At 42.7% G+C, this 20,727-nt stretch overlaps 1 protein-coding gene across 1 annotated transcript in view; it reads left to right on the plus strand.

Moving 5' to 3' along the window:
• The first annotated feature begins 4,171 nt into the window (after nt 1-4,171).
• RAB17 (RAB17, member RAS oncogene family) overlaps nt 4,172-20,727 on the plus strand; it is a 64,011-nt gene continuing 47,455 nt past the window's right edge. Inside the window, 5 exon segments of the mRNA XM_019523344.1 lie at nt 4,172-4,382; nt 9,617-9,791; nt 12,502-12,653; nt 17,053-17,178; nt 18,598-18,691. Coding sequence (XP_019378889.1) covers nt 9,620-9,791; nt 12,502-12,653; nt 17,053-17,178; nt 18,598-18,691 — 544 coding nt within the window. The 5' untranslated portion in view covers nt 4,172-4,382; nt 9,617-9,619.

The raw sequence follows: 20,727 nt of genomic DNA on the forward strand, positions 1-20,727 counted from the left end.
AGGATGGGGTGGGAGACAATGTCAAAGGCCTTGCTGAAGTCTAGAAAGACTACGTCCACAGCAACACCTGCATTCATTGCCTTTGTGACCTGATCATAAAAGGCAATCAGGTTGGTCTGACATGACCTGCCCCTAATGAAACCGTGCTGGTTGCCCCTCCACTGACAGAACTGGAAGTATTAACAGATTGCAGAAATATAATTTTGTAAGAAATAGTTTATAGTTCAATAATTTATTGTTCACCTTTCTATAGGATTCTGACCCATATACATTAGAACTATTTATATTCTCCATTTGACTACAAATTGTGGGACGGGCAGGTATTTAAATGAAGAGTGAAGCAATGAAAGAACAACTACAGCTGTTTTTAGGTATTCAGATAAACTTCTGCACCCAGAATGTCTGGACTCCTGCTAGCCAGGGCTATGCTACAAGACTTCATCAGCATAGCCATGATGTCAGACACTTGATGAAGTACAATCTCTAGTTACATCGGCAAAAATGGAATTTTTGCCACTATAGGTTATTTTGCTCAAGGGATTTGGAATGAATGATGGTAGAAAAATTAAATTTTGCCATGCAAGTTGCATATTCACAAGGAGTGTTTTGCTGACATAGCATAATACTATGTCAGCAAAGCATCCTTCTGTACAATAGCCTGTATTCAAGCTCATGGCTACTGGATTCTATAAAGGGTCTGAGCCCACATAATAGCGTCAGAGCTTCCCTTCAAGGTAAAAGGATATTTGGATGTCCAGAAGTTCATATCAAGGTGCTTTAACTTTTTAACTGATGAAATTGCTTCATGGTCCTGTGATGAAAGGAGCTAGAGGATTAGAAACAATGCAGCCTCAGATCTAAATTGCTCAGGGGTGGATACACAGCCCTTGTGAAAAAGGATGGAAATGCTCATAGTACAATGCTATATGGAGATAAAGTTTAGGTTTCATATGAAAAAATACCTGTCCATCTGTCCTTTCGCCACTGCTATATTTGCCCTGCTGCCTGTTGTCTAAGTGATATATTTTGTCTTGAAAATAAAAATGTAGGTTTTAAGAAAGGACACCACATAGAATATTTCTGTGGTGTCAAATCTGTGCTAAGTAGTGCCCTCTTATGGTATCTCAATAACAGTGAATTCTAAATGACAGGGGAAAGAGCGTGGGTTAACTTTTCAGTTGATATAACTGGTGCCGATGTACCGACTTAAAGGAGATATGCTGATTTACGCTAGTGAGACCATGTTTTCTTGTGTTGGAACATTCCATTTAGATCATTTCATAGTTATTTAAGTAACTAAACAGCACTACTACTTAATGCTTCTTATCTGATCTGTATGGGCAGATAAAATTGCTATGCAAAACATCAAAACAGGAGACTAGCATTTAAGCATCTGGGAAAAAAATGGAATTACTTTTCTAACAGATACAAAGAAATGCCTTTATATGAGCAAAGGCAACCTCTCAAAGTCTAATGCCCTAATAAAAAGTATTATTTGCCCCTTTTTTTTAGTAAGTGATAGTGCCCCAGTTACAGGTTCCCTGTAATAATCTAAATCAGCACAAGCCTCCCCAGTAGCAGATAAGTAGGAACAGAGGAAGTGGGTCTTGTTTTCCTTTCTGTACTGTGCATGCCTCAGTCTCTGAAAATGTGGCACAAAAAGGTGTACTATCCCAGCAAATGGGGAAATAATGAACCTTTGAGAACTCACCCCAGGACAAGCCTACTCTATGCTGGGCTGTGCCCTAATGGCACAATCAAGCCCTTTGTTGGACTTGTCAATACAATAAGGTGTGTTGTTAGCACCATCATTTTCAAAATGGAAATGTAATGATATGATGTCTCAGCATGAATATAGCATTCAGAGCTAGAGTAGAAGGAGAAGCTGACTGAAGGAAAAGGGGGAATAATCTAATAAAATCTGTTTAGACTAGTGGGCAGTACAACAAAGGAAATGGAATGCCAAGGCCCACATTGGACACCTATATAATCCCCCCCCCCAATAATGTATATAATAGAAGTGGACCATTAGTTCCTTTTGACAGTGTAATGTTTTCATTGCTTCCAGTCAAGCACCAGTAATGGAAGTGTTCTGTGCAGAATGATTATCTGGCCTGATATCAAAATCAGATACACAGACTTTTCCCCAAACAATCAAAAGTGTGAATCTGAGTCAGTTCAGCTGTTGTAGAACACTTATATATGGAAATGATAATTTCAGAATAAAGAATAGCCAAACACAGATTTCATCTTAAGTTGATCAAAACTGACTTTAACTACTTGTCTTCAGAAATAGGAATACCTGCAGTAGTCCATCTCAGTTCCTTAAAACAGATAGTGTGCAAATACCATGACTGAATTACATGTGCGTTACTGTAGTAGAATTATTGTGCATTTCCAATGAGACAGCCCCAATGGTCAGGAGATTGTGTGTGGAAGGGACTGTGAATTTTCCATTTTTTTTCCCCAAGCCTTTAGGACTCATGTTTTTCAGTCTTTTCTCAACTACAAGTGGTAATTTAAAAATCCCATCCAAGGAAGGGTAGTGGGATATCCAAAATCTTGACTAAGTCTATCCCAACCATATAGATGGTCCAGTAAAAATTTCTGCCCATCTAAAACGTTTCTACTTGATCAGAAGATTCAGCGAGGTAAGTCTTTAAAGGCAAAGACGTCAATTATGATACTTGTGATTAAATTGCAGGAGCTGTACATGCTGACATTTTTGTTCACTTAACTGCAGCCTTTGGTGCTTTTTCTTCACACTGGTATGCCACTACATTGATGTGCACTGTTCTGGTCATTATAACAATACTAGGGTTCCTGAAAGAGAGAAAAGAGCTCTTTTCATCTATGAAGAAGTAGGTTCCAGTGATCTGGAGTAACCATTTGTTATTTTAATTAAAAGGTAGTAAGAGAGGCCAAGTTAGATTCTGCCCTTGTCTACACCTTGCCTCCCTGCCTATACGTCTGCAAAGGGTATAGTTTGCCATTTACAAGCACATGGTAAGTATCAAAAATATGTAGCTTGCAAATGGAAGGTTCTTTGGGTATCACCCAAACAAAGCAAGCTGAGACTACATCCTGACATGAAGCCAAGAAGAATACACTAGTACAAAGATAAGAACATGGCATCAGAAGACATGGACACATGTAATGCTCAGACGGGTTTAAATGAGGTTTAAACTCAAAGCAGTTGAGTTTAATCTGTAATTAAATTCCAATTAAACACCACCAAAAGTCGTGTCTGGGGCCTCTGCCCTGGTTATTCTCTCCCCCACTCAGTTACGCTAGCAAGGAGGAATGGTCTCAAATTGCAGCAAGGGAAGTTTATGTCAGATATCAGGAAGACCACTCTCATTATAAGAGTGATTAAGCACTGGAACCTGTTTTACATTGTGGTTGTATAAACACTTGTCTAGTACTGTATAGATAGGGATAACCTTGCCTTGAGCTGGGGCTTGGACTAGGTGACCTCATGAGGTTTCTTCCAGCCGCTTTTCTATGCTATGGTACAGGAACACTAAAGCCCTGATTCTCAGCACTCCCCTTGGCTGGGGATGCTTGGTGTACACCAAGCATACCTAACCCTAATTTCCCCACCTTTTGAGTGTGGGTGACAGCTTGATATCCTGGATGAAATACTAATATTGTAATGGCCCTATAAGGGGCCTATTTTAGCCAACAAAATACATAGCATCTTTGACCTCAAAATGCTCAGCCCTAAGCATGAAAGTGCTTTTCTTTCTCTCTTCCCTGCCTCTGCCTACACTGTGTTTGGCATAAGCCAGGCCCAAGTTTTGGGCCCTGATATGTATGGCCTGATACTGCCCTGATACAGCCACTGAATACTAACAACTCCCTCAATTCCTGAAGCTGCCACCCTGGATTAGTGTATTAATTCTTTAATATCTGTAGTACTTTAAGCACTGTCCTGAGGGGGCTCACAACTGAAAACAGAAATCAAGGGGCAGTCTCAAAATGTGAAGTCCTGAAAGAAAGGCAAAAGAGACTGGGACCAACAAATCACTTGCTGCTGGGTGTGCTGGAGCATGTGAGGCTCCACTCCCCTTACTGAGCATCACCTTTATTCAATCACAGTTCACCTTGATTACAGGCTTCATGGCTTAGTATTCTCATGCCTGTTTAAGGTCCACTGATTTATCTGTTATTTACTTTACCTTTAAACTTTTACGGAGGCTGTGACAGATCTTGCGGAGCAGCTTCCCTATTGGAGAAAGCACTTGGTTGTGCTTGTGGAGTTTCGCTTTTTAATTTGCTCAGATTCAGCTTGTTTATGCAGCTGCACAGCATTTCTCAGCCAGCCTGGCTTCAGTGGACTGAAGTCTTTCCCCCTTAGAAGAAAAATAGCTGATAGAAAGGTAAGCTTTTCCTTTATACCTGGACTTGGATTGGGGCTTTGGGAATTAAACCAAATGCACACCACAGAGGACTGAGAAACAAAGCCAAATTAGTTGTACAGAACTTTGTGCCCATGATGTGCTACTGGGACTAGACTGCTTCCAAGACAAGTTAGCTCAGGCATTTCTACCCGGTACTGCACTTGTACGCAACATGCAGTGTAAGTGTACCCCACCTCTTCTCCCCAAAACAGTGACAACCTGTGCACTTTTTTAAATCAATTCCAAAAACTGTTTTAGGTACTAGTAATGCAGATGTTTTAGTGTCAAATGTGTGCAACAGACCGGCCACTTGCAACCACAGAGGTGGTTAGCCATTTTAGTCTGAATTGAGGCAGAAGGTAGGCCAAAGTGGCATCTTAGGGTGTGTACAGTTTTTTGCTACAACCAGTCTGCATTCACATGGTTTGCTTTAAGCTGCATATTCAAGCCACAGTTCACCTTGATTACAGGCTTTATGAGTGGAGTGGCATGTACAGGTGCTTACCAGTCCCAGGAGCCAAGCAGGAAAACAGAAGTAACTAACTCAGGGTGGGGAGAGAAATCAGGGAAGGTAATGGGTCAGGGGAAGGCAGAGGCTAAAAAATTGTCCAGTGGTGGGGGAGGGGAAGGGAAGAAAAACACAGCCCTGGGGCTGGTGGCAGCTGAGCTTTCCCATCCCCAGGGCCATGCTCTGAAAGTGTACAGATATTCAATAGATTGGGTCAACTCACTACCCAATTTAAGTTAGGTCACCTTCTCCAGTGACCTAACTCAGATAGAGCCTGCCATTTTTTTTGCTCAATTTAACCACTTGAATGCATGTACAGATGGGCCTTTAGATCCACCCAACCCTAGTAATATTTATCTAAATATAATCTAAATATAATGCCTGTACATACACTTTGGCTAGGGACAGACATTCAAAAAGCCTGAGCCTGAATTGATTCACTCTTTGCAGGTTAGTTTAAACTTACGGGCTCATCTCTGAGAAGTGTTTTCCAAGTTTCCTTTGAGGATTAGAACTGAGAGATTGGAGACAGTGGTTTTCTTGTGAGAAATGTGCCCCCACAGGTAATTGGGTATTTTTGTCCGATAGATTTCCAGTGTGCATTCATTCTGGTGTGCAGTTGTTGTTTGGTTTCTTGTACGTATTTTCCATCAGGGCATTTGGTGCACTGGATGAGATGTATTACATTTCTGGAGGTGCAGCTGTAAGATCCAGGAATGGTGATGGTTCTGTTGTGGGGTGTAGTAATTGTGGGGGTGGTGGAGATGTGTTGTCAGGTTTTGCATTTCTTGTCATAGCCTAGTGTGAATCCATTCGGTGTGTTCTAGGCCTGAGGAAGTGTGCTTATGGTGACAAGGTTAGCGAGGTTTAGTGCTTATTTGAAGGCTATGATGGGTGGCTCTGGGAAGATCTCTTCAAGAATAGGGTCTCTTTCTAGTATGGGTTGCAATCAAGGTTCCCTCCAAGCTGTGTGCATGCACAGCCACGCACGCTTTAAAATCATGTTGTGCACAAACTTATTAATGCCGCGCACCCTCCCAGAGAGGCGCAGCATAAAAGTGACACTAGAAGAGACCAATGGCAGAGGCACTGGGGCCAGCATGGGGCACTTACTGGACGTAAGCTCAGGCAGCAGCTCCTCCCCAAGGCCATGCGTCTCCTCACTCCCAGAGGCATGGTGAGGTGTGGGCTAGCGCGGGCGCAGCTGGGACTGGGAAACTGCTCCACTCCCCAGCCCTGATGCCACATGCCTCCTCGCTCCCAGAGGCAATGCAGGGGCTGAGGGCTGGTGCGGGCTCTACCGGCACTGGGAAACTGCTCCACTCCCCAGCCCCAACACCATGTGCCTCCTCACTCCCAGAGGCCAGGCAGGGGCTAGGTGCAGGAAACCTGTGTTTGAGTGGAGTGGCAGCTACATTTTCTTAGCGTATGGTCTAAAGAGGAAATGTAACCCTACACAGTAGAACAGTCCTGGTGTCTTCTACTTAAGATATCTCTATTCCTCATGGCACAATTAGTCAAAACAGCACCTCTGTGTGGCATATTAAGCAGGCCTTACTGAAAAATGTACCACTTAAAGATAAACAACACTTGAGCATTTTTGTAGAAGTTGGGTGTTTCAATGACACGTAATAAAGCAATGAATTAAAATGAAATTTGTTCTTTTACTTTTTCTCTGGAAATAGAAAGGGCTGGGGAGAAAAGAGCAAAGAACCATCACACCTACCAAAACCTGAGTCAACAGTTATTCCATATAAGAGAAATACATGCAATTCATTTTGAAAGCTTCAAATATGAGGTTTCCCAGGCAAGTTTTGCATGAGTTTAGGAAGAAAACCAACAAACTAAATGAAAAACATAAAAACCCAGAACATCCGCATACAAAGTTGTCTTCATAGGAGTTTTCCTTAATAAGGCCTCCAACATAGGCAATGGTTATGTTTACATAAGCATGGGTTAAATTTATATAAGCATAGTGTAAAGAAGGAGCCAACATGAGAGACAGTCTGATGCTAACATAATTTATTAGAATTTGGTGTAGACTAATTCGGGTTTGGGGAAGGGGGGAATGAAGGTGAACAACCATCAGCACCACTCAGGAAATCAACAAGAAATGAAAACCAAACCTTCCTCTCTGCCCCTTCCCCACCCAAACCCTACAGCAATATAAGAAGTGGTCCAGTGTAGGTGTCATGTTTCCATTCTTTACCCAGGTGGCTGCTTGCTCAATGTCAACAGGCTCCCACAAGCTTCTCCAGCCCCTTAATGGCCATACAGGTCCATAGTACCTACACCACCTGCCCTGTTTACCTGTCCACAACAGATCCTACTCCATAAAACTGAAGTAGCACCGTGTCATGCACCCAGACAAGTTCTACATGCATATATCTTTTAACCTAGACACAGTGTTTTGTTTCTTAAAAAACAGCAAAACAATACAAGAAAGACAAATAGACCTAAGAAGCTGCATAAGAAACAATTGTTTAAAAAGTAGTTTATCTAGGTACATACACCATAGTCTTGGCTACAAGACAAAAAATATATTTGGAGTTGTATGGTGCAGCAGTAAATATCTCGCATCTACACGTGTGGCTTTCTTAGGCTGTGGGAAACTAATAAACTCTGCAGTAGCTGAGTAGTTGTAAATAAGAGTACTCATCTTGCTTTGGAGTTGTTTACTCCACCACAGTGCACATGTAGACATCGGGGCTGGCTGGGGCACGAGGATACTTTAGTGTGGGGGGGGCTGCCTGCTGGCTAGCTCCGCACTAAAGCACCCTCATTCCCCAACCAGCCCCTTCACAGCATGTTGAGCCAGGAGGGAACAGCCCCAGGCTGGCATGCTGACTCCCAGGATCCTCTGCCAGCTGTGGCTGCTCCAACCCAGCTCAACATGTTGTGGTCTCAAGCGTATGTTCAAATGTGGCGCCTGGGAGCAATAAACTACAGCTTTAGCAAGCTGAAACAAAAAATAAGCTGACAAACATAGCAGATGTTACTGTTTGAAGGTTATTAATTAACTTTGTGATACAGTATAGTTTTTGTTTCACTTGTACATTTTAGACCAGATCCCAGACTGCCACAAATCAACCTAGCTCCATTTTAGATAGCAGTTCTATGATTCCAACAGAGTTATGCTGATTTAAGTGAGCTGAAAATCTAGACCTTGTTTTATTAAATGCAGAAGGCAGCCAAAAGCTCATTTCTTGGTACTAAAGGAAGAACAACATACAAATGCAGTAAAGCCTCAGGTTCATTCAAACATATCATAGTTTCAGGGGGCATTTGTACATGCCACAAAATTGGTTTTTAAAGCAGGTTACATGCCCTTTTGCACTGTTTTAATGGTGCTGCTGTTTGCACATTTGGCAGTGTATTGCACATTAGATGACTTTGGATGTAGCAAAATAAAACATGTCTGAGGTGTTTTAGTTTGCTACCTTAGTAGTCACAGAGAAAACCACTGGGCCCTGTGCAGCTCAGGGGCTGCGCAGACAGCCCAGCGGCAGTCTGTGTAGGCTGGCTCCACTGAAGAAAAAAAGTGGCAATCCATTTAAAAAAATGTTTTTCACTCCCTGGAGCCTGCCTGTGCTTGAGCTGCGTGGGGCCCAATGCTTCCCTCCGTGGCTGCTGTGCCCCCTGGGACCACTTGGGCTGACTTCATTTCACCAGCCTTCTTTCACCCCCATTTCCTTTCCATCTACCATTTTGTTACCCACCTCCATCTCATTAACTCTCCACCTCCCAGCTTCATGTCTGAGGGGAGGGGGAGGCCTCCCCTTGCCCACCCAACCCCTCTCTCACCCCCCCACCCCCACACACACAGAGCAGGGATAGAAGCTTGTCCTGGCTCCCCAGCCAGGGGCAACTCTCAGCTCCAGCTCCTAGTGAGGCCCCTGCTCACCAGCCTTCTAGTGGCAAGTCACAGCTGTGCAGATGGGGAGCAGTCAGAGAAGGTTTTTAGCTTTAAGACGTGACTGCTCCAAACTCAAGCTAGCACTAACACTGATCAGCATTTGAGCAGCTCAAAGTGCAGTGTGTAACAAGGCCCTAAGAGAGTTATCCTGCTGACAAAGGTGAACAGAGGATGGTGTCAGGTCACCAGATAGCCAATAAACATTTAAATATAGGCAGCCCTGAACAGTCAAGAAGCATGAAAATGTGTTCCCCAAAAGCCATAGGATTTATAAACTGAAAAACCATGAATTTGCACTTTAACTTCCTGATTTGAGCCTTCATGGTCCACTTGGGTCAAGTTCTCAAACTTCCCTACAGCTTTGCGGTCTCAAAATCTTTAAAACAAAACCAATCCTGATCTGTAGGAGCTGGGGCTGTAATGGACAGTAAACACAATGTCTTCCCACTTAAAATATTTACAAGCAATATAGGCAGTGATTTGTAAGTCAAGCAAATAATATACTAATGAAGACTTGTATGAGCTGGGAACACACTGATAAAGCAGTGGACAAGAGAGACCCCATACAGTGTGTGCATCTCACTAGAATTTCATTGTTCAAGAGTGTTAAACTTCAGTCATGATACTAATTGAAATGGAGGTAGAGGAAGAACCAAGTTGAAGCTACATCTTCCATTATATTACCTGGAAAATTAAGGAGCCTAACTCCTCTGGATGCATGCAGATTCTCAGCGGAGGGACATCAGGCTCACTGTAAACACATTTTAAATAGGGTTTGTTTCTTTGCAGGATATGGCACAGAGAAAAATGGGGAAGGAGATGACTGTCACCTCAGATGGACATCACTCAAAGCCAACGTATGTTTACAAGGTGGTTCTCTTAGGGAGCATGGTGGTGGGAAAGTCAAGCTTAGCTTTCTGATATGTGAAGAATAGCTTCAGGGAAACAATGCCGACTGTTGGATGTAAGTAAGCAGTCACAACATGAAGGATCCACCTTGCAGGAGTCTCTCTACTGAAGTTTAGGGCACTACAGGAGTGCCTTCATTGTAGTTCAAGGGCCTCAGAGCTTTTTAGTAGTTATGGGTTCTGTTTCTACTGTAATGATCTGTTGCTTTGGCAGCAACATCACAGGTAGAAAAGAAATTTGCTTCACCCTTGCAAATATAACAATAAGATGCAGAAAATTCTGGTTGAAGCAGATCAAACTGGACACACTAGACTGTGAGACTTGCATATTTTAAAATGAGGTAGGCTTTACCTGATATTGCCTTTTATGGCTATTCAGAGAGTTACATAAGAAAGATTTTTGGAATTTAAGCAAGGGGCTCTCCCTATTACTCTCAATTCCCACAGAAGTTCACTAGCAGGGAGACTTCAGCTGTTTGCAAGACATTTCTCTGCAGGGCTGTATTTGAGATAACGGGAAGCAACAGAACAAGAAAGCATAAACCTTGAAGAGAGCACAGGTGGAGTGAGTAATTGTGGAGTGAGAGTGACATCTAGTGATTGTTTTCAGGTGTTCAACACAGTGCAGGTTGCTGACAGTCTCAATACTGCCATTGGCAGTTTCTCTGGAACGTACCATGAGACCAAAGGGTGTCGATACACATGCTCCGAGGTGTGGGGGGCGAGAGGGAGGCAGGCGAGTGTTTCAGTTAGAGTGACTCCAGTACAGCCACTTTAATTAAAATGCCACAGTGTCGCATGTATTCAGCCTCCTGCATTTCAAAGTGGGTTTTAGTTAATTCAATGCATTTTAGATGAAAGCACCCCTGCCACCATTCTGAAATGCAGGAAACAGAATACATGCAACACTGCAGCATCCTGGAGTGTTTTAATTAGAGCGCTCCAACAGACTTGATTAATTGAGGCTGCTCCGAAGCATTCCAGTTAGAACATGTCAGAGCACATGTAATAGCCCAAGGAAAGGTGCCATTTTTATAGGCCTTCTTTCTCCCTATAAGGACATCTGAATTTTATTCCCACCCTTGTCCCATTCTGCTACAAATGCTTTTACAGTTGGGTTAGAAGCACCACCACAGCTATTGCAGAAACTGATTGCAAGCATCTTAGAAGCTTTACTTCAAGGCATCTTGCATAACAGCCCTGTGACTGCAGAGCATACACCAAGGAGCATGATGCTACTTATGTGGAGAAAATAGGACTTTGGAAAAAAGAAATCCTTCTCAGGAGTGCCAATTCTAGGGAGCTACTGTACTACAGCTGATAATATTACAATTCAGTGGGATATGGAAGAAAAGCTGACTTTTGGATTGACTTGCACACAATACAAGACTCAACACAGAAATTTGAGTTTTCAACCCAAACAAAGAAGTGGGGGGGAAAAATGCTAGGCTTGATCTAAAACTGAATCATTCCATTTTCTAGTTTATTTAAGCCTTTTAAAGAGCTTTTAATTTAGATAATTTTTTGAGGTCGGGGGAAGGGGAGATAGGGGAAGATATTTTAAAACAGTTAAAAAAATTGTAGCAAGTTCCAAACTGAAATTTCTTCTGACTTTTTAATTAGACCCCTCTGGAAAATGGGCAAGTTGAGGCACAAATATTCAAGGGCTAAATTGCAGCTTTGACTGCATGTTTGTATAATGGATTAAAGAAAGCCCAAGATCCTCTCCCTATCACGTACACTTCAGGTCCAGCATACAGCATATGCTCCTAGTCACCTCTGAAAAGCACTACAGGAAAAACAGGGAGTATGGGCTTCCTGTCATGACACCTACTCAGTCCACACACTTCAGCCCGTTTGGGGGTTGTGGAGGGGAAGAAAAAAATGCAACATGCTGCTAGCTAGCAGGTGCCAGCAGCAAGTTTCTCTCCCTGTTTTCAGAACAAGTGAAAGGTTGCATCTCAGAAATATGAGGCACAGACTCTCCCCCTGGGTCATACAACTAATGCTTGCTCAGAATTAGACTTGAGCCTAGATTTTGTTTTTAGCTTTTGAGCTAACAGCCCTCACCTCTTACAAGGGTGCAGCATATGCAAGTGGATTTGAATTCTGATGTTTCATCCCACACTTTCACCACATCTCTTCAGTGAGCTCTCCAAAGATAAAAATTACTAGCGAGATAACACACAACACATTTACATCTGTGTCCCAGTGGTTTTGTACACCAGGATCTGGAGAAGAAGGATCAGTTTTTCTCAGAGTAGTAAAATGTAGGCTACTACTACAGTAGTCTACTCCTGTGTGCCAAGGGAGCAACTAATAGTTTAAGAAAAGTGTTAAACTGGTATAGTCAGCTAAAATTGGCTAGAGTTCCAGATATGTAATACATACACCAGGGAATAGGCACTATGTTTTTTCATGCAGTAACTTCACACTGAAATAGCGTTTCATTTTTACATTTGTGTGTACATGTGCCTGGTGGGCTGACAATTCTGCTGAAGTTCACCAATTTAATACGCTGGTGTTACTGGGCGGTAACTGAATTTCACTTGCATCTTTTTTATTATTTCCCACATTAAAAAGACAGAGGCTTTCCCAGTCTCTAGGAGCTTAATTTGCTCTCCTTCTAAATGTAATGTCTAAAGGGTTTATTGTTCATCCTGAGCCATGTCTTCAGGCAGCTCATAGTGGACAAAGATTAACATTCAATACATGTGCACGGAGTCTTCCAAGTGAAAAGTACCACTGCCTTGTCATTTCTTTCAGGTTCTTTCTTCAAACAGATGATACATTTAGAGACTGCCAATGTTATGTTTGAGATCTGGGATACTGCAGGTCAAGAGAAGTACCATAGCATTTGTCATCTTTATTACAGGGGTGCTAGAGCTGCTGTACTGGTATATGATATTTCTAGAAAGGTAAGACTAAAATCTTGTTCATCCATCATCAGTCTCCAACTTGCCATGGTATTCTGCTTAATTCATAATAATGCAACATTACTAGTATGCCATAATCATTATAGCAAGCAATGAACCAAGGCTCCTGTCTTATAGTGTGCTAAGTGATAACTGTTTATACAGGTACATCATTGATGTTTTCATTAGTTTAGTTAGTAAATATAACTCATTTCAACATATATTATGGAAGACAAGTCACTACCCCACTTGATAGTGCCAACAGGAATGACAAGAGAGGTGGGTGGTGTAATGAGAAAGACTGCGTATATAGAGTTCCATATTCTAAATGGCTGGCCTCCCTGTTCTACAAATAGAGGTCTATACTCAAGGCCAGACAAATAGGAGAGAAGAGCAGCAAGACTGAGTGAGGCCCTTCTCCTTTGAACTGCAGAGGATTCTCCAAACATTAAAAGCAATACTACTCGAGTCAGCATGGCCTACTTTTATGGCTTCCCTACCTTTGGACACAGAAAGGGCCTACATTTGCAACACAACAATATAGCTAAGGACCTGGGAGCTCTTAGGTTCCGTTGTTTCTGTTGATCTTAGAGTCTTAGGCAATCTAGTCATAAAATGGCCAAAACAATGGGCCTGTTTCTTCTCTTCTACAGTCTGATAAACTGGTTTTTCAATATGCATTTATTTCCTTAATGCCATTCTGGTACCTCTAGATAGAGCTTTACTGTTTAGATATGATGAATGCAACTGTTGACAGCTTACACAATGTATTAACCTTTTATAACAAGAAGGCACAAGGTTAATCTCCGAAAGGAAACAATGCAACAAAAAGATTGGGTTCCAAAAATCAAGCTCCTCCCTTCTTTAGTGTCTGAAAGCCCTCCAGATGTCAGGTGGTAGAAATCAAGTTCCTTGTACTTTTTCTGTAGGGTCTGTCCAGGAAAAGGACATGTGCTATATCACATTTAGGAAATGTTTGAAGCTACCCCAGAGGTGAAGAAGCAGCATGCCTTATCCACTAACTCCTACTCAGTCCAGGCCAAAGCCTGGAAGTTAGGCAGCAAAGCTGGTTTAGCATGACCTTGAGTGCCCTCAAAGGAGCACACCCAAAACAGAAACCTGATAGTAGCTTGGATCATGCATGTAGCATCAGGCTAAACCAGCTACACAGCCCAACTCCAGGCTTTAACATGTGCTGAGCAGGAGAGATTGGGTGGGATGTGCTTCTCAGGGGAAGTCCTAAGCTTCCTATAGAGTCAATTTAAACAGGCTGTTTCTGAGCCTTCTGTTTCCCAGAGCAGGGGTTGTCAATCCTTTGGCCACAGCCCAGTGTCAGTCCACAGCATGGTCAGCTACTGGACCAGAAGTGGCCGTAGACCAGCAAACTGTGGCTCCCCAGAGCTGGGAAGAGAGGCCGGGGCTCCTTCTGCAGGGCTCATGGCAGCGCAGGGTTTGGCCCACCCCCCACCCGGGGGTCGGGGTATCCTTATTTGTCTGCCAGCTGGAAACTCCAGCTGTGGTCAGCTGTGACTGCTGGGCCACAGTTTGCCAGACCGCAGCATAAAAACTTTGAGAACCCCTGTCCCGGAGCAAGGCTGACACACTAAATTTTTCAGTAAAACAAATTCTGATTTGTGCATGGCTACTTAGGGATTTTCTACAGAGGGAACTGAACTGTGTGATGGTTATTTTGAGCTACTTCCCAGTGTGGACAACTCTAAATATATGTTAATGGCACTGCACAAACAAATAGTTAATGTATTGTAGACTTTAATTACAGCTCTCTGCCATTCTGTATATACCATACTTAAGTGTGAAGAACATTAACCCCTGAAAAAATCTTCATATTCAGATAAAAAATAAAGCCAGAATCAAGGCAGTCTCTGTGACATAAATGTGCATGCAGGAGGAACTGCATTATGACAGTCAGTTATGATCACATCAGTTCCATTCCTTTCCAACAAAATTCTGGACTTTAAGCATGATGATATCACAATTGGATTCATCACAATTGTCATCCAGGTCTGTTTTGTTAGACTACTTCACACAGATATATTACATGACCTGATAGGCTAGATGACCTGTTGTTCCTTCTCAATCTCACCAAATACATCTAAGCAAAATATTGGTGCCTAAAGTCCACACTGAACTGTCTACATGCACAAGTATTACTCATACACTGGCACTTCCCTTTCAATCTAGCTGATTATCTGTGGCAGGGAAAAAACAACACACACTGTTCACAGCTTGTGTCTTGCTGTGTGGTAATTTGGCTTTTCATGCACAGCACACTTACTCAACCTCCCTCAAATCTCCTTACTTTTTCTGGTGTTTTGGGGGTTTTGTTACTCTTTTGATCCTAGGCTTTACTTTGGGAAAAGTATCTCGTTCGAGCCTGGACAGAGTCATATTGATAGCAGGTCTTCATTTGATGTCCCAGCCATTGACAACTTGACTCTTTTGGAGCCGTGAACCTTAGAAGCTGTATTAATGTAATTAAAGAACTGGGCAAAAACAAACAAAAGAAATCCCCTAAACTATCCCTTTACACCTCCTTTAATTTAAATCTGAATTCAGACAGACAGCAATAGAGAACAATTAAACAGGGTAACTCAGCCACATAAAATTAATACAAATGGTTTCCCCACTTGGACACAATTTTATTTTCATTGGCAATACATAAAAACACAGCCACAAAAGCACACTATTGCGACATTACCTCCATGAGGGTCAGAGGGGAGAGTCCTAAACTGCTGTAAAGTTCTAGAGACAATGTACAGTGACAGAACAAATCAAACATATAGGGGTGTGCGAAACGGGCTGTATTCGATTCGGATTCACCCCGAATCAGGGACAGTGATTCGATTAGTTTTTTCTACACATCTTGAGGTACCAGTGCAGCTTGTAAATGCTGCAATGCTGGGGTGCATGGAGTGTCCCGCAGGACTGTGTGTGTGGGAGGGGGGGCCTCCACATGCTCGACAGCAAAACTGGAAGTGGACCGGAAGTATTTCTGGTCCAATTCCTGGTTTGCCAGGGAGCACGCTGGGGGCCCCCCCTGCACCTCCCTGGCTTGGTGATTGGCCACGGTGGGACCCCAGGTGCCCCCTGATACCCAGGAGGCACCAGTCGCTGAGCCAGGGAGGTGCAGGGGAGCCCCCCAGCGCACTCCCCGGTGGACCTGGAAGTAGAGTGGAAATGCTACTGGTCCACTTCTGGGTCTGCTGCCAAGCATGCTGGGGAGCCCCCTGCGCTCCTGTGGGATACTCTATGCACCCCAGCATCGCAGCACTCGTGAGCTCCTGCTACCTAGAGGCATGTAGAAAAAACATTTAAAGCTGTCTTCCATGTCCAAATTGCAGAATCTTTCTGAATTTCTCCAAATCAATTAGGAGGGTTCAGATTCGATTTGTAGAGATTAAAGGGTCCTCTGATTCAATTTGAATTTGGAGATTTGGCCACCAAATTGGGCCAAATCAAATCAGGGACCAAAGCTTCGCACAGCCCTATCAAGCAAGTATTTAAAAAGCCTGCTCCATCGTGAAAGAAACAACCCATCTCAGTCAACTATCTGTAATAGGGGCCTGCAATTCAAGTAAGTTATGCAGTGATTGTGTCATGTCTTATGGACACAGGAATGCTGACCAAGGTTTTGGCAGCAGGAGGACAGAGGAGTGGTACATTTCAAATTATTTCTATACTGAATGACCATTATCTGACCATTGCTGATTATGAAAGGCACCATACACCATTCCTTTAGATATGTTATATTAAGCTAACGTGACTAAAATTCACGGAACAAATCTAGAACACAGGTCTCAGACACCCCAGCGTTCCAGAACAGAGGAAGAGCATTTTACATCCATTTCTATATTACTTTTGGTTGCAGTTAGCATAACTACATTACTACAGCACTGTTGGCAAGCTAATTACCCCAGTGTCAACATCACAAAGATGCTACTTTACTTTTCTCACTCAAGGAGGCAGCTGTAAGGTGTCTCCTGAGCCAGAAACAGTGTAGCCATGTTCATCAAGCACTGTACTTGGGCAAATTACCTCTCCTTCAAGGAGACAATCCCACACAGCAGTGAGCAGGCTAATGAGCTCTGCTAAGAAGCAGAATTAGTCTACTCATAAGCTCCATATGCACGTAGGTACGAGAAACTGGTGTAGGAGGCAGCTTGTAGCTGCCTTCCAAATTGTAAGCAGTACAGCCTCATACTCCCAGTAGGTATAGCAGTACCCTGTCTAGTGTTGACCCAGAACCATTTTTTCCAATTTGCAACAAAAATCCTGTTTCAGGGGCTCCTCGACAGCACAGCCTCAAAATTCAGGATGGTTAGTCACTTTATTGTTTAACACTCTCTCTTGGTTTACAAGAGCTCCTCTCTTCTTGTTCCAGGAAACTTTTAAAAGAGCAAAGCTGTGGTTGAGGGAATTAGAGAAGGACTTTCTTCATGATGAAATAGCGATCATTTTAGTTGGCAATAAGACAGATCTTGCAACTGAATGAGAAGTCACATAAGAGGTAAATGGTATAAATTGCATCCAGAGAGAGAACTAAACATTTGCTATTTTTAGAGGTGCAATCTGATGCTGTTCCATCAGCGCAGAGGGCGCCTTTCACATTTAATAAATTACAGATAAACGCGTAAGTTAAACTGGTACTCTGATGAGTGAACAAAGAAAAGTCTTATGTACTTGTGTTGTTAGTACCTCATTAATCTTATCTTGCATGGTTTCAGTTCATAACTTTCCAAAATGTTAGACTTCTGTGAATGTGGTAGATTTGATTTTCAGCCAGGGCATTTTTTTTTTTTTTTTTTTTTTTTTTTTTTTTTTTTTTTTTTTTTTTTTAAGTCTGCACATGTGTTTCTATTGTGTCTTTTCACAGATTTTTATGTATATTGCAATGGTAGCTTCTGTTGTCCTAGTATACATACAACCAGGAAGTTGCTAGAACCGGTGCACTACTTTGTAGAGATTCAGCGTTAGACAGAGTGCACCCATGGCTGACAGGCCTCAGCAGGAGATGAGCTGGCAGATGGCCTGGGTGGTGCTGTTGTGATACCCCTCCTCTGGGGGTTAGATACAAGGCTATGACAGATTAGAAAAGTGGGAAAGGGATTAAGGAAGGAAGGAAAAATGTTTTAAAAAGCAACAGAGAGAAGTTGCCTTATCACCAAGTTTCCTGGTTCATGCATCTAAAATTATAGCATATGAACAGTTCATTAACTCGTTTGTTATTTTAAGTACTCTTGCCTTTAGCTGAGGAGTATTACAGATTCTCTTTTTCATCCCTTGCTTTGAGAAGGCACAACTCTGCACAAACCAAGCCATCTACAAGGAATTTTGCCCTGATGCTTATTAGTCAATGTTGTGTTTTTAGCCCAGGCAACATGAGCAAACATGTTTCCCTCCAGGTGCATCATAAAAGAACACAGGCATGGCATAACCAACAACAGCAGCCCATCTTCTCAACTCATGCTCCGTTTTACCTTAGTACTTAGCCCTCTAGAATGAAACAGTAGCAGTCGCTGGAACATTACCAGATTCCAAATGCTGGGGGAATAAAATCAGTGTAAAGTAAGTCTACAAAGCTCCTTCTTAGCATGACTAAACAGCTTTAAAAGCCAAACAAACAAGCAAGCCCCCCTCCCCCAAACAACAGCACCCCATTTCAAGTTTTGTCTGGCCTCCAGGGACACAGAGTGCAGTTCTAGGGCACATGATGAGCTCTGTTCCTTCATCATGGCTTAACTTGCAGGCTTGAGGACACACAAAAGTAGGCGGGGCTTATTTCCCAGTAGATCTCCTGAGTTCCCCCTAATGTCACCCTGTAGAGGCTTTATCTTAGTAGCCCAACTGAAACCGGCAAGGTACCATTACAGTTTAGAACATGCCTAGTCTTTTCCATCATAACTTTCCTTCTGTACACACCAACTAGGAGGGGAAAGAATTTGCAAGAAGCAAAGGCCTACTGCATGCAGAAACATCCGCAAAATCCAACCACAAAGTGACTGACGTTTTTATGGCCATAGGTAAGTTCAGAATAAGCAGCTGTTGTAATTAATAGCAAAGATGCTGTGACCCATGTATGTGGTTCTTTGTCTTCTGTCCTTCAGAGAGCTGTCAGTCTCACCCCTTATGTCCAGGAATCATTGAGTTTGAATCATTTGATAGAGACTCACAACCTGGAAAGCTCAGCAATATTGTGCTCCTAGGGACAGGCATGAGGCGACCAAGTGCACTCTTGCCAGCAAAACACTGTCATCAACAGTCTGCAAGACAGACCCAACCAGCAACCTCCCTGCTTAGAACAGAGACAAGCTGCGTCACCACACATGGCAGCAGAGAAAAGTAAATTTCCAATGCTTCACGTCTAATCAGAGGACGACACTTAAAATAATTAGCTTACAACAGTGCTCGTCAGATTGGAATAAGTGACAAAAAGGAAGAAGTGAGAAAGCAGAAGGGAACAAACAAACAAGGAACGAGGAATAGGAAGAGGCACCTGCACCCACTTCAAAAACAACACAAGACAGCCCTCAACCCCAAGCTCCACCACTTCCAAAGCAAGCACTCCTTAACCGAGAAAAGCAGAGAGGTTACTATACAACTGCAATGATATGAAGTATTACTTTTATTATCCATAACATGGAATCCTAAGGATACCTAGCAGTATAATTTAAAACAGGGTATGATACTCAGAAGTTTGGGAGACTCCTCAAATCTGAACTTCCAAGGTCACCAGGTAGTCTCCCAGCAGGTAGCCCTTCAGTCATAAAGCAAGAGGGGACTGCCAGGCTCCTACACTCATGAGTTATAATCACTGGCCCCAACAGCTCCAGGGGCTGATCGTTTCTTCCTGCTCATCGGGTTCCACTTTAAGCCTATTTCTATCTTCACCGCTGTCGGACACTATTTCCTATTTGCATCCAAGTATAATGCAAGAGTACAAATAAGCCATCTATTTCATTTACTCCCTGAAATTAACTTTTATAGGATGTAAATTAAAGCCTTGAGCAGGTTGAGAAACACAGGGCCCGATACCCAGGTGAAGTATTATAGGCTGTATCCCCTCTCTTCCTCCCCACCCTCAAACAGCTCTCAGTAGTTCCATAGCTTCATTGATGAACCACTTCTACTGCAGGACAGGTAGTGGCAGCTGAACAGTCTCCTCAGGACCATTCTGCCTGGCTGAGGATGGCATGTTCTAGCTACACCACAGTCCCTCCCTGGTAAGGGAAAGACATCTGGAGAATACTTACTGTTTTCACAAACAGCCAGAAAGTTGTCGTAACAATCTGAACTGGGTCCAGGGATTTGGATATAGCATCATTACAGCTTAGCTTAGAAAGATTAACTTTTTTTTTTTTTTTTTTTTTTTTTTTAAATATACTGTTTCATAGCTCAGAAATTATTGCAACAGGAGCAACAGAAGGAGACTACGCCGGTCCAGTCTCAGTCCTGGAAGAAGTCACGTGTGGATCTGAGAGCGCCAAACAGTAACCAGATTAAGAAGTGCTGCAAGAGCTAAATGAAATGGCAGTCTGGCCTAGATTTACCATTAAAAGGGGTTTAGGGGAAAGGGGGAAGGTGAGTGTGCAAAGACAGGAAGAAGGGAGGCATTACATATTGGGCTTAGTGTCAATTTTGATAGGACAACAAAGTCCTTATGATGCAACTGGAAGATTATATGTTTATTTTTTATTTTCACAGTATTAGTATTAGAATAACAAATTTTCAAATAGAAACAAGGGCAAGATATACATGAGCTCAAAAAGCACTGCCAATGACCATATTTTCTGTAAGAAACTTCTGCGTTGTATAAGAATACAATATCTAGCATCACCATAAAAAAAGACAACACTTAAGACAATGTTCTGCCCTCCCCCCCAGCCTTCTAAGTTCCACAACACACACAGACATCTTTGGAAGAAGCTACTAAATCACGTATGCAAGTAAGGCACAGAATATGAAGTATGATCAAACTAAGATTTCTCTACAAACTCTATAGCAGATGCTTTCTTGAACATATCATGATTTGGGCGGCGGGGGGGGGGGGGGGGGGGGG

The sequence above is a fragment of the Gavialis gangeticus genome, unplaced genomic scaffold, assembly GCF_001723915.1.
Source record: "Gavialis gangeticus isolate Ggan-Ray unplaced genomic scaffold, GavGan_comp1, whole genome shotgun sequence".
Taxonomy (NCBI): Eukaryota; Metazoa; Chordata; order Crocodylia; family Gavialidae; genus Gavialis; species Gavialis gangeticus.